This window comes from Leucopleurus acutus (genome assembly GCF_964270905.1).
Source record: "Leucopleurus acutus genome assembly, chromosome: 2".
NCBI lineage: Eukaryota > Metazoa > Chordata > Mammalia > Artiodactyla > Delphinidae > Leucopleurus > Leucopleurus acutus.
In genome coordinates this window covers 74,912,894-74,926,640 of record NC_139143.1, presented here as the reverse complement: position 1 = coordinate 74,926,640, position 13,747 = coordinate 74,912,894, and the positions used below count along the sequence as shown (strand labels likewise).

Genomic DNA, 13,747 nt, shown 5'->3' with positions numbered 1-13,747 from the left:
GATAAATTGTAAATAACGATGATTAAAGAAATATGCTACTGACGGATCCTTTTTTCTGTGAAAATAGCACTGTTTCTGGGTTTTATTACCCTTAACTCCTTACTCCCTTACATCCTTTTTGGAGAAGTGATGGGGGGTAGGGACACAGTTGAGGGGTGTATGTGGTGGGGATGCCTGTTTGTTGAGGGTTATCCGACAGAGGGTTATTTACGTAGGCCTCGCATATATTAGTTGATTGTTTATTGGAAGAAAATTACTTTGGTCCCTGGCATATCCAAACATACTAGAGATTGGGATTTTATGTTTTCACATTGGTCCAGTTCCAGGGAATCTAGTCCAGAATTAGGGATCCTTTATTATTGTTGTTACAAAGTTGTCTTGTTTGATACACAGAAATCCCTTCTAAATCCAAATATCGTCTGTCTCAAGACTGCTCACGCATACAAAGAACAACAAAAAACTATGAACAACCAGAATACAGACTCAGTCTTCATAATAGAGAGTAGGATGGAACCACCCAAAACAACATACGTCTTACCTGGTCCCTGAAGAATACATTTATACTTTTAATAATCTCAGTAATATGAACTTATTTTTTTTTCAGTGACAGCCATAGTAGGTAAGGGAATGGATATAAATTCCCAGAGAATAACCAGAGGACTCATGAATGTACACTCTGACCACCAGAGTATCTGGTTTGATTCCAGGACTAAAGGCCAGGTGTTCAAGTACCTGTGTAGTGAGAGTGGGGTATTGGGGGTGAAGGAGAAAAAAAAATAAACAGGAACAGCAGAGATGCTCAAAGAGGTACAATTCTATTCTCAACACCTATTGCCTAAGTTTAAAGGTAGACATGAGTGATACATTTGCGTCCATACGTGATAAGCCATAGATACGTATTATGCATATATCTGAAAATATAATTCGTTACTGAGGACGGAGATTATGTCTGCTCTTTTACATTTGAACTAACAACTTGAAGGGCACTGCATTTTTCAAGTGCTAAGAACTAGAAAACTGATATATCTCCATTTATAACTTTATACTCATTTGTATTTGAAAAAGTAATGTATACACTTATAACATCCTCTGGTCCTTGAGTCCTCCAGAACAATAGCTTCTTATGCATAAGCAACAGATGACCTTTTACTATCTAATGAAATGGGTAAAATCCCACTCTCAAAGTAGTGTTGCACCAGGCTGGTTGTATAGTGATTTGAAGAAAAAAAGAGATGAAAGATATCTACAAGAAAAGTCACATGACCCCACTGGCAGCTGTTCTTTTGCCCCTATTTGCAAACCAGAGGGAAGTTAGTTCTGGAGAGAATTATAAGGGCCCAGAACAGAGCTCTGTTATGGAGGCTAAAGATAACTTTACTCATCTTTATCTACCTAAGAGCTATTTCAGGCACGATAAAAGAAATCAGAGATCAGTTTCAGGGTTTAGGGTAAAGGCAGATTTATTATATGAAGTAGCGAATAGACAGTCAAAGGTAAAGTGGCTACATTTACTCTTCCAATCATGGGGCCAAGGATTGGGATAAATGGGATCACTGTGCACCATGTTTCCTTCTGGTATTTCCAGGAAAATAGTCCATGAACAATACAAACTCAAGGTGACTAGTTTGAGATGATAAAAAAATTACATTTACTTGTAAATAAAAATGCATTATGACTCTTACTGAGCAGTATCCTACATGTGATAAAATATTTTTAAAATACAAAATTAAATATCTGTCATCAGCAGAGTTCTACTCTCCTTGTCTCTCTGGCACCTCTAGCAGTTCAGCCTGTCTTTCAAAGGTTGCAGAACCTTGAAAGTAGCAACTTTATTTGAAAGAAGGAAGAGGAGACCAAGGTCTCCTCACTTGGCTTGGATGGACATCATGATGGAAGGAGAGACTGCTGGTCTTGCTCTGAAGTCTTCAGGCCTTCACTTAAGTCACAGTCAGTCCTACACTGGTTGTCACCCTAAGATTGTGAAGATGCTGCATCTTCACCTTATTTGTAGGAAAGAGTTTTTCATAGGATAGCCACACAACACTTGTGTCCCCTCTCTTATTCGTTTTACAAGTCATCTCAGAGCTCTAAGACACTCTAAAAGGAGACTTTGGGTCTAGATTCTAAAGTTTGGGGTGTACCGTCAGGCCTTATAAGATGGCCTCTCCCTTGCTCTCTGTACAGCCCTGCCCTACCTGGCCCTGCCTCACCCTTACCTTATGCACATGACTGCCTCCTTCTCCTAAGCACAAAGTTTAATTAGTAACTACCTCTATGATCAGCCCAACCCCCAGCTAACTATTGTTCTAGCCCGAGGACCAGAATGACTCCAGTATGTTTGATCATCAACAAGAAAATCTGGCCCTTGCAATGGTTGCTAAACCAAAGAACAAGACCTTCCAGCAGTCCCCCTGGCAACCAAGGAGCTCTTTTGATGTCAAATCCCCTATTACTGATAACCTTCTCCTCTACTGTGTAGCGAAGATTGCTGCCTTGTCCTGCCTGCTGTTGGCCATACACAGTGGGGTGTCACTCCAGGATCATTGCCTCTGACTTGTAAGGTTCCCTGTGCAATAAATCATTGATGTCTCTGTAGCTGACTTCTGGTTCTTTCTTTGGTCTAGCGACTGGGCAGTTGCAAGGATTGCAAGACTGCAGGGTGCAGCCCAACATGGGGTTAATTTTACCCCAAGACTTTGAGAAAATATTATTAAATTGTGGCCTCTTAGAATAATTGAAAGTGGGATTAAGGATAGTAGCTGAGTTTCACCCAAACAATAAAGAAGAATTGATAATTTAGGAATCAAATCTTTAATAATCACATTTATTCTTTCAGTCTAATTTTATTGGTTTAAGATTTATCTCATACTAAACTGATACCAAATTAATCAAAACCTCTAGGGTATTCAAAAGCCAATATAAATGATCTCAGTCATATCTTTCAGAGATCATTGCTGTTTATAAATAACTAAAATTTTGAAAGAGGCTGTGAAATAAAGTGTGTTCCACAGAGTTTGATACATGATGCGCAGTATTCCTTAGTGTGGACCGGGACTGGTGACGGTCACATTGTTACCAGTCCACAATAATCCAGAAACCTAAAGTAAGTTTTTTTTTTTTTTTTTTTTTTTTTTTTACGGTACGCGGGCCTCTCACTGCTGTGGCCTCTCCCGTTGCGGGGCACAGGCTCTGGACGTGCAGGCTCAGCGGCCATGGCTCACAGGCCCAGCCGCTCCACGGCATGTGGGATCCTCCCGGACCAGGGCACGAACCTGTGTCCCCTGTATCGGCAGGTGGACTCCCAGCCACTGAGCCACCAGGGAAGCCCCTAAAGTAAGTTTTTATAGCAGTTTGGCAGAGTATCATCTGTTGAAGCTAATAAAAAAAATTGGGGCTTGTATGCCTTTTGCATTTTATTTCAGTTTTCTAGTAATTTATTTTTATTGTATATTACAAAAGTACCCATCTGGGATGGCTTTGAAAAACAAAGCGGGTCTTTTACCACAAAGAGTTTGAAACATAATGAAATAGGAGGTTACAGTACACGACCCATTGTGTCCTACGGAGTTCTGAGATTCTCTGGTTGCATACCATATTCCAAGTTTTGAAAATTGGTACTTCATGCATGATTCTACGTAAAGTTCTTAATAAAACAAATGTTCATTTTCGCGAAGATGAGTTTTTTAGAGGAGGAGGAGTTCTGGGGCAGCTGGGCTGTTAAGTGGCACAGTGCCTGGATGGAAAACTAAGTAGATGATAGTCCCCAAACTTCAGTTCCTAGATTCAAACCTTTCCTCTAAAATAAGGAGCTCTGGTGCAAATATCCTGAGGTCTTCCTGCAGTGAAGCGCCAATCGGAGGCGCCAGGGGATCGACCCTGTGTGTACCACGAAGCCCGTACCGTATCGCTCTGCTGGGAGCACAGCCCAAGCAAGACAAACGCCTTGCGCCACCGGCGCGCGCAGGGTCTGGGGCGGGACACCTGCTCCGCCGAGGGGCGGGGCGAGCAGGGTCAGGGGCGGGGAGAGCCCGGATTGGCTTGGGCCTTGGGCGACATGCGGCTCCGCCCCTCGGCCTATCTCACTCCATCCCCGCCCCCGCGCCGCGAGCGGAAGGCGGGCTGCGATGGAGGAGGGGCCCAGCGCGAAGTAGATGACGCAAAGGGAGGCGGGGCCCCGCCGGGCCCTGATTGAAGGGCTGGGGGCGCGGCCGGGGCGGGGATACGGGTCAAAGTATAATACTTGCGAGAAGCCTTGCGCGGTACCTGCTTCAGGTTGCGTGGTGATAGGGTGCGCGACCATGCGGAAAGTGGTTTTGATCACCGGGGCTAGCAGGTGAGGGCTCCATCGCGATACTGGCGGCGGCGGCGGGGTGGAGTGGGGGGGCGGTCCGAGGGAGCAGGAAGTACCGGGCCAGGAGGACCTGCCACAGACCGACCCTGGGAGCTCCCGTCGCTGACCCTGCCTCGGTGGGGACTATGGCCGAGACCCTGGCCCGCTCTTCCCTGGGTCCCCCACTGCGCGAGGTACCGGACTTGTTGGCCCAGTGAGGGGCTCAGTAACTGGTGCTTTGAATTAAACATGACAGCGGAAAGAAAACTAGAGCGCCACTAAGAGATGAGTCTCTCAATGACGATACTGTCTGTATCCAGGGAAAGGGCGCTTCCCACGCAGACCTCGCCTCCTTCCCGTCTTTGACTTTCTCATCACTGGTAATTTAATCGTGACCAGGTTGCCATATTTTGTACTCCAGCTGTTTTTTCTGTGTTAGGCTTCTGGCCCTAGGTAAATTTCAGCGTCCATGAGCGTTAGAACACTGGGGGGGAAAATCTCATTCCATGTAACACCGTGCTAGACACCTAGTATATATGCTCTTCAGAAACTCAGAGAAAAGCAACTTTTTCCTGTTAAGGCATGGAAGGAGTGCAAATAACCATACTGCCAATGAGTAATTACTCCAGGGTTGGGCATTTGGATTCAGCCTCTTCTAGTGCCTGTTTTACTTCTCATTTGCTATTAAGTGAACAGTGTGTGGAGGATGAAAGTAACCAAACCATTTTTCTAATTGTTGCATTTAGAGTTTTGGGGGGATTAAGACTGAGGATGTGTTAAATATCATTTAAAATTAGTTCACTTTCAGTTATCTGACCATGTCCTTGTTGACTAAGCCAAACCTGTCAGGTGTCTGTAATGGGCAGAATTTTAGCGTGGCCTCACCTGAGTAACTTTAACAACTGGTTCGGTGCTTCCTATGTGGAAGTTGCTTAAATAAGTCAGACTTGATTTTGTGTGTTTGTTTCTTTTACAAATATTGTGATACGTGCAGTTGTATATTTGTAGTAAAGGCCTATTCTCAAGTGGGGATGAATAAACATAACTATATTTGATGCTCAGGTTACTGATGGTACTAGGCTTTTTGCCTGGAATCAGCTTAAGTCTTGGAAGAAAACCCATTTACCCAGGTTTTCATTGTTATCAGCCAACCTGGTCTGAATGCTGTCCCCATTATGTGGTTTCACAATGCTCTTTCTGAAGGAAGTCATTTATCTTTGACACTTGTACTCATCCCTGCTTCTCTCTCCTGGTACCCATCTTATATGTCCCATTCCTATCTTCTACTTAATCATGTTGAGTTCTTTCTCTTCCTGTTGGTTATTCAATCGTAGCAGTTGAGAGGGACTTGTATCTCTTGCCATGTTACTTATACCTTTTCCTTGAAAGATTCATCCATTCCTTATCAGGAATTTCTGGTGCTCCTGCTACTGGCCATGATACCAACAGATAGTAGAGCCCTTGCCCTCGAGGAACTTAGCGGAGTAAAACATGCACACCGGAAAACACTAATAAGATGTTCTTTTCCACATTTGCTGGTGATATACTGAATCACTTTCATGAGTGTCATAATCAGTGTAAAGTGAAAACCACTGGCAGGATAAACTCTGTCTTGAAAGAAATGCTAAAGGAGAACTCTGATTTGCAGTCGAGTTATTTGGGTCATCGAGCTTTTGCAGAATGAAAGAGACACAAACGGGACAGCGTCCTGAGCCAGTGACTATTAGAGTTGGAGGGTTCCCCCTTCTTTACATAATTTTTTTTCTTTTACATTTTTTTATTGCAACATTATTTTTTTTATTGCTTTACAATGGTGTATTAGTTTCTGCTTTACAACAAAATGAATCAGTTATACATATACATATGTTCCCATATCTCTTCCCTCTTGCGTCTCCCTCCCTCCCACCCTCCCTATCCCACCCCTCCAGGCAGTCACAAAGCACCGAGCTGATCTCCCTGTGCTATGCGGCTGCTTCCCACTAGCTATCTACCATACGTTTGGTAGTGTATATATGTCCCAAAATGTTCATTGCAGCGCTATTTACAATAGCCCGGAGATGGAAACAACCTAAGTGTCCATCATCGGATGAATGGATAAAGAAGATGTGGCACATATATACATAATTTTTGAATTCTTTCTGTCTACCTGGGCTCCTGGTTGGGGCTCAAGCTGACAAAATCAGTTTTCTGAGCCAGGGAGAAATGCTTCTATTTGGCACCATCTCATTGAATGCATATTCTGTATCTGAATTGTCCTTTCAGTGGCGTTGGCCTAGCCCTCTGCAGGCGGTTGCTGGAGGAAGACCATGAGCTTCACCTGTGCTTGGCGTGCAGGAACATGAGCAAAGCGGAAGCTGTCCGCACTGCTCTGCTGGCCTCCCACCCCACCGCCGAGGTCTCCACCGTGCAGGTGGATGTCAGCAGCCTGCCGTCAGTGTTCCAGGCCTCCAAGGAGCTCAAGCAAAGGTATGCCTCTTGTGGATGGCTTTTCTCTCATGTGATTGTGCAACACAACAGAAAATAGAATAAGAAAGGATAGGAAAACCTAAAAAAGAAATAGGTGCAGTATAAAAAGAAGTTACGCTGAGGAAATCTGTATAGAGTGACCCGTTATTGCCTTACCTCAGTACCAAAATTTCATTCTCAGTCAAAATCATGACCATTCCATGAAGATTAATTTATCAGTGTATTTTGACATGTGGTCAGTTGTGAAGCTTTATGTTAGTGTAAGTCCTTTGATGTTTGAATGCATTTTTTGCATCTTTCCTTCACATAAGAACTTCATTAATTGGTAGGGCAGGTACTGACAAGTGAAGAAACTTCCCCAGGCCACTAAAAATTTGTTCATACCTGGACAGTAATTGGCATGTAATAAACATTTGATAAATATTTAGTATATGAAGGGATAGAGTCCTTGGATGTATAAATTCCCAGAAAGTGTGTACAATAAATTGCATATGGGTGCACAATGCATTTTTCTGGCGAGAGAGGGCATGCTTTTTATTAAATTCTAAGAGGAATTTATGATCAAAAAGTCAAGAACCCTGCACTAGTCCATGCTGAGTCCTAGCAATATCTGGAATAATTAAATTTAATCAGTCATTTAATTTAATCAATAAATTATTAATTATATTTTTGTAATTGAGGCCCTTACAAAGCAAGAGCTGCTTTATTTCCTTGGACAATAAAATGAACTTCAGTATACATAAGGGAGACCTTCTTGTTAAAGCGTTGGCTGAAGAATAATAGTTTGCTTTTGTTTTGTTTTTTTTGCGGTACGCGGGCCTCTCACTGTTGTGGCCTCTCCTGTTGCGGAGCACAGGCTCCGGGCGCGCAGGCTCAGCGGCCATGGCTCACGGGCCCAGCCGCTCCGCGGCATGTGGGATCTTCCCGGACCGGGGCACGAACCCGTGTCCCCTGCATCGGCAGGCGGACTCTCAACCACTGCGCCACCAGGGAAGCCCAATAGTTTGCATTTTGTATATGTTTATTGATAGCAATTTGCATTACCCTGTTCCACATGTACAAGTTACAAAGTGAAACTGGTTTTTTTCGGCACAGTTTTCCCTGCAGCCTTAGCCCTTTGTAAATGAGGGTTTGCTCTCCTCTACTGCTGAGCTCCTAGAATTTTCTGTCACACTGTCTTTCTAAAAACTGAGCTTTTCTAGGTTTCACATCTACTTTTCCATAACTTGTCTCCAAGTCTGTGAAACTATACAGGCAGTGTCCTTGCTGATTTAAAAACCCTCAAGTCGGGAGAGCAGTTATGAGTTTCAAGTCGTGTTTGCAGGCTTTCTGTCCCCAAACCTTCTCAGCCAGTTGACTCTCTCATCCTGTTTTGTATAGATTTAGTTATTTCCTTGTTTAGCAGAATAGAACCTTCATCCTCAGTTAGTCGTAGCCCATTTCAGTACAGTTTTGAGATTTCATGTTGCAACATTCATAGTACTGACTATTCTCAACTGCCTTCAAAGGCTCAGGATAGGTTATCACAGTTTTAGTAATTTAGTATTTAGTAACATATTTAGTAATTCGACCCAAACGTAAGGGGGGAGGCTGTGGGGAGGAAGGTAGCACTAAGATGATGAGTTGTCCCAGCTGCCTGTCAGCATTTAAGTGCAGCGTTGATGTATTTATTTAATCCTCAAAACAGCTCTCTTTGAGGTGGGTGGTATTATCCGAATTTAGGAAATGATGGTTGTAGTGATACTGACAAATTTGGGAATACGTGACAGTGTCCAGATAGATCTCTTGCTTATACGAAGGATGTCTTGCACTTCATGGCCCAAATGGATATCTTCGACTGTGGACCTAAATTTAGAGGCTAAGAGAGCTTGAGAAGGGCCCTTTCCAGTTGGCTGAAGCAGCACCGTTCCTGATGCTGGTCTTTCCACCTGTGATACTCTGTTCTATTAGATTTGTGCCGCTGAAAACTGATAAGGAATAGTGGTTCCGTTTTATCCAGAATAGAGCACTTGTGTCAATCATTTAAGCTTTCAAGGGTACTATGCCGTTTAACTGCAGCCAGACCTGAATTTGGAAATTTGCCATTTCCACTCTTTGCTACACATTCCCTCTCCATTCCCAGCGAGATTTGTTAGTATACTTAGATGAAAGTTTGCAAGTTAGATAATGGAACAACTAGCAATAGCTGGACCCATACTGTCTTTGTGGCTCTTACATGGATAACCTGATGGTATCAGTATGAGCAATTTAAACAGTCAGTTTATAATTAGAGCCATGTGGCTGTTGATTACTTATAGGATGATCAGGAAATGTCGTGTGTGGTGTGTATTGGTAACCATGTATGATCCTGAGGTACCAGCTTTAGTAGCTGTGACCCGTGTTGTCCCGGGTTATACAGAGGACAGGGAGACAGTGTGGTGCACAGAATTCTAGGCGACATTTTGAATATTCATAGTGTCTGTAAGTGTAATGAGCACGGGCTCTACTTACCTTGAATCTAGTTCAAAAAGAATACACTTAGATCAAGGTTTATGTTGGTGAAAAAGGCTTCGCAAGTCAGCATTTCACATGTGTCCTGGAGGGAGCCTATCGGAAGCACCTTACCCCCATTCAACTTCTATAATCTCACTGTATTCTTGTGAGCTTTCATCATTTTATGACACAGAGCACCTGGCCATGAACAAGGAGAGGTTTCCACATGGATCTAATGCTCTAGTGGATATCTTGGCGTTCAGATTCCAGCACTGATGGATCAGATTATATAGATTTCACTTGTCAGTGAGGGAAGATGTGAATTAAAAAAAAATGCAAAAAACTTTCTAAGACCAGAAGGAGAGTGGGTTTAATAGAAAGTTGCTTCAGTGCCTTGTTGGGAGGACTAAGCTGGAAGGGGCATTGATCAGAGAAGATTGGACTTCAAAGCCCGTTATAGCTCTCCAAATTCTGTTTGAAGCCACCATCAAAAAAAAGAATACTCAAATATTTGCCATGGCTAAAGAGAAACTGTTGAGAATGTAATACTGATGCTTTAGCTTGCTATGGCCATCTTTTTGGTTCAGAAAGTACTTTCTGTCCTTCATAGGCCTTCTTAATTCTAGTTGCTCAAAGAGATAACTAACGATCTTTTCTTGGTTTTACTTGCAGGTTTCAGAGATTTGACTATGTATATCTAAATGCTGGGATCATGCCTAATCCACAGCTAAATATCAAAGCACTTTTCTGTGGCCTCTTTTCAAGGTAATTTCCGTCTTCTAGGTGAACTGAGTAGAAGGAAGGTGTTTATTACTTTGCCTAGTTTTGCCCTCAGTAGGATAACTTGAGATGAGGGGGTGTTGAGAAGAATGGAGACAGAAAGGGCGTGTTGCAGCCATGTCATGAAAGAAGGTTTCATCTTTGTGAGGAATGTTGCAAGTCATGATTCTTATTGTGTTCTTGGTCCCCAGGACATTCTGAGTGCTTGGACGTTTTGGCAGGTCAATTTTGGTCTGCCTGACTGTGTCTGTTAGCAAGAACATTTCAGAACTAGGCAGAATTGTCAGTGAGACTCTGATACCCAGGAAGGCAACTTGAGAAGCATTTCTCAGCTGTATGCCAGGTGCCCTGACCAGTAGGCTGGGGAAATGTACAGACCTAAATACCTTCCTGGGAGATTCTCTATATGCATTATTAGAGTGGCTTCCAAAAATGTTTAACCACAACTTACAGTAAGAAATAAATCTTATTTTGTGACCCAGGGTACTTATTCATAAACAGATATTACTCTCACTGCATGCTATTTCCTGTACTGCTACTTTTGTTTTATTTCTCTGCCATTAAACAGAGCCCTACACACAAAATTCCATGCTGGTCTTGACCTACGACATAGATCTCACAGCAAATCAATTAGTATATTCGATGCTTCAAGAATTCCTGATAATAAAACAGCCTGTTTAACTTTGTTCAGCAGTTAAAAGTCAGTGTTCAGGGGATGACATTTTCTTCTTGGCGTAGCTATTATTTCCCCAGGGCAGCTGACTTGTAACCTGGTTTGGAAAGAAGTGACGAGAGTTTTTGCAGCAGGTTTTTGAGAGACTCAGGTTCCTATTGGTAGTATGAGCTATAACTATGTAAGTCCTTCTGTGAATTGGGGCAAGAAAGCATTTTTGCATTTGATTTAGTACTCATGATAACCCACTCTGAGAAATAGGTATTTTTGTTCCTGTTATTACAGAATCAAGGAAAATGTAGTTTTAGGGTGGGGGAAGGCAGGAGGGGGTGTCTGTTTAGTATCTTCAGTTAAAAAAGCTTTAAAAAGTCATGCAATTGTCTTCTACTGTTTCAGAAAAGCGATTCATATATTCTCTACAGCTGAAGGAGTGCTGACCCAGAGTGAAAAGATTACTGCCGATGGCCTCCAGGAAGTGTTTGCAACCAATGTCTTTGGCCACTTTATCCTGGTAAAAAGGCTTTGGGCTTAATAAGCCAACACTTAGTTCTGTGATCCTAAACACTTGCACAGATAGATCACAGTGCTGTTTTGTTAAGCTCATTAGTTTATGGCTAGCATTAAATCTTTGCGTGTTTAAATAGGGTGATCACTCTACTCTTTGAAGACATTGCTTAAAGCAGCCTACTGGTATATTTTTTCTTTTGACATCAGCTTTAGAGATCGGAGAGAAAGTAAGGTATAAACACACAAGCACCTTCAGAAACAATGTACAGAACTGAGTTAAGTGCACCAGTACTGTTCTAAATGGTCTTTGAAACTGGGCTTTGCATCAGATAGGATGGGGTGACAGGGAAGCCATTATTAAACACTACTTCATGGTTAATCTTTTACTGTCTTGATTTGTGATTTTTTTTTAAGCATCCAGCCTGGTGTGCCACAATTTCAGGCAACTATAAAGTTAAGCAAGGGATGTGCAACTTGTCTAGGTTGTTCTGTGCTTTTCCCTCAGGTTTAGTCTCATAGGACAGCTTTAATATCTAGATTAAGTAATGGCCAGATATGTTGCCAGTTGCTTTTAATTCCTTGGTGCGAGAAGAACTCCTTCTAATGCTGGGTTTGCTTGCATAGAACTTGTATCTCTGACACTTTTATATTCATGATCACTTTTTTCACCTTAAACCTAATTTCCCTCAAAATTGGACCTCCTTGAGGACTAGCCTGGATATACATAATTTAAGATATACATAAACATTGGAATATTGTGAAACCACTAAAAGAAATCAGATAAATATTTTGCACTTACATGGGATAGCCTCTAGTATTTCATTATTGAGAAGAAATAGCAGGTTGTAATTTGTATAGTGTGATCTCATTTGTATAAACAAATAAAAATATATATCTTTACACATTGTGTATACATGTATATACTATTTCTAGAATGATACAGATGAAATTGGGAACAGTGGCTACCTTTGAACTGGGGTGCCAGAGCATCAGGGATGAGTGGGAGATTCATGTTTCATTCTAGATCCTTTAGAATGAAACATGAATCTTAAAAAAAATATGTGGTATTACCTTTTCAATGACAAAAGTTAAAATATAGTTCAGGATGGGATTGAATTCTTATATGGTCATGTTTTATAACTCTACAGGGATTAATTATCTAATATTTCCTTTATCTTTTCATAATCCTCTCCTCTTTGCTCTCTTTTCAAATTATTAAATTAATTGGCAGTGGTAGAGGGTAAGTTAATTGTTGCTGTTAATAGTCTGTTAATTTTTTGATGAATCTATTGTTTAAAAAATTAAGTTGTTAAGGATATCTAGTATTGGGGTAATCCAGGTTGGGGGAATGGCAGAGGAGAGTTGTGGCCAAAGGCACAGTTATTACAGGTGTCCTTGTGACATGACTTATCTTTGTGTATCCTTATATAGGTAGGCCTATCAGCAGGGGTTTTGGGATTGATTTATCAAATAAAATGATAGGAAGGTTTATGATGCCTTCCACTCTCTCCAAATTAGTTTTAGGAATCTTACAACTTTTTATGGATCACAAACTTGGATTCTATGTCCAGATGTAAATGCATTATATAAATGGATCCATCCCCAGTTTGATTATAAATGACCAAACTTTTAGGGCGGTTAAAAGAGTAGAGAGAATTTCTGTAAAGTTCCAGGCACAGTGCACTATTACAGTTGTGGAACCAGGTAACTGATTTAATCTCATGTTCATGAGTTCTCTTGATTGTGTTTGATGTAAATGTTCATTGCACATCTGGAAGCTTTCCTAGATTTTTCTTTAATAAAACTTTAGTTTTAGGATAATCTTAGATTTATAGAATTATTGCAAAGAGAGTTCCTGCATACACTATGCCCAGTTTCCTCTATTATTGACATCTTACATTAGTATGGTAGATTTGTCACAATTAGTGAACCAATATTGATACATTACTATTAATGGAAGTCCATACCTTATTCAGAACTCTTTAATTTTGTGTGATGTCCCTTTTCAGTTCTAGCACCCCTTCTAGGACACCACATTATGTTTAATAGTCAAATCTCCTTAGGCTCTTCTTGGTTGTGATAGTTTCTCACACTTCCCTTGTTTTTGAAGACCTTGACAGTTTGGGGATTACTGCTCAGGTATTTGTACATGGTCCCTTGATTGGGATTTGTCTGTTTTCCTCATGGTTAGATTTGAGAAAATGTGTTTTTAGGAAGAAGACCACAGAGATGGAGTGCCATTCTCATCACATCCAATCAATATGTTTTATCAGTATTGATGTTCTTTTTTTTTAAATCTTTATTGGAGTATAATTGCTTTACAATGGTGTGTTAGTTTCTACTTTATAACAAAGCGAATCAGTTATACATATGTTCCCATATCTCCTCCCTCTTGCGTCTCCCTCCCTCCCACCCTCCCTATATCACACCCCTCTAGGTGGTCACAAAGCACCGAGCTGATCTCCCTGTGCTATGCGGCTGCTTCCCACTAGCTATCTACCTTACGTTTGGTAGTGTAT

The 13,747-nt window shown here is 41.6% G+C and overlaps 1 protein-coding gene across 1 annotated transcript in view; it reads left to right on the top strand.

Annotated features, from left to right (window-relative positions):
* Positions 1 to 4,235: 4,235 nt before the first annotated feature.
* HSD17B7 (hydroxysteroid 17-beta dehydrogenase 7) overlaps positions 4,236 to 13,747 on the top strand; it is a 30,923-nt gene continuing 21,411 nt past the window's right edge. Inside the window, exons 1-4 of the mRNA XM_082861718.1 lie at positions 4,236 to 4,333; positions 6,593 to 6,796; positions 9,941 to 10,033; positions 11,118 to 11,232. Of these exons, the coding sequence (XP_082717844.1) occupies positions 4,299 to 4,333; positions 6,593 to 6,796; positions 9,941 to 10,033; positions 11,118 to 11,232 (447 nt within the window). The 5' untranslated portion in view covers positions 4,236 to 4,298. The remainder of the gene's footprint in view (positions 4,334 to 6,592; positions 6,797 to 9,940; positions 10,034 to 11,117; positions 11,233 to 13,747) is intronic.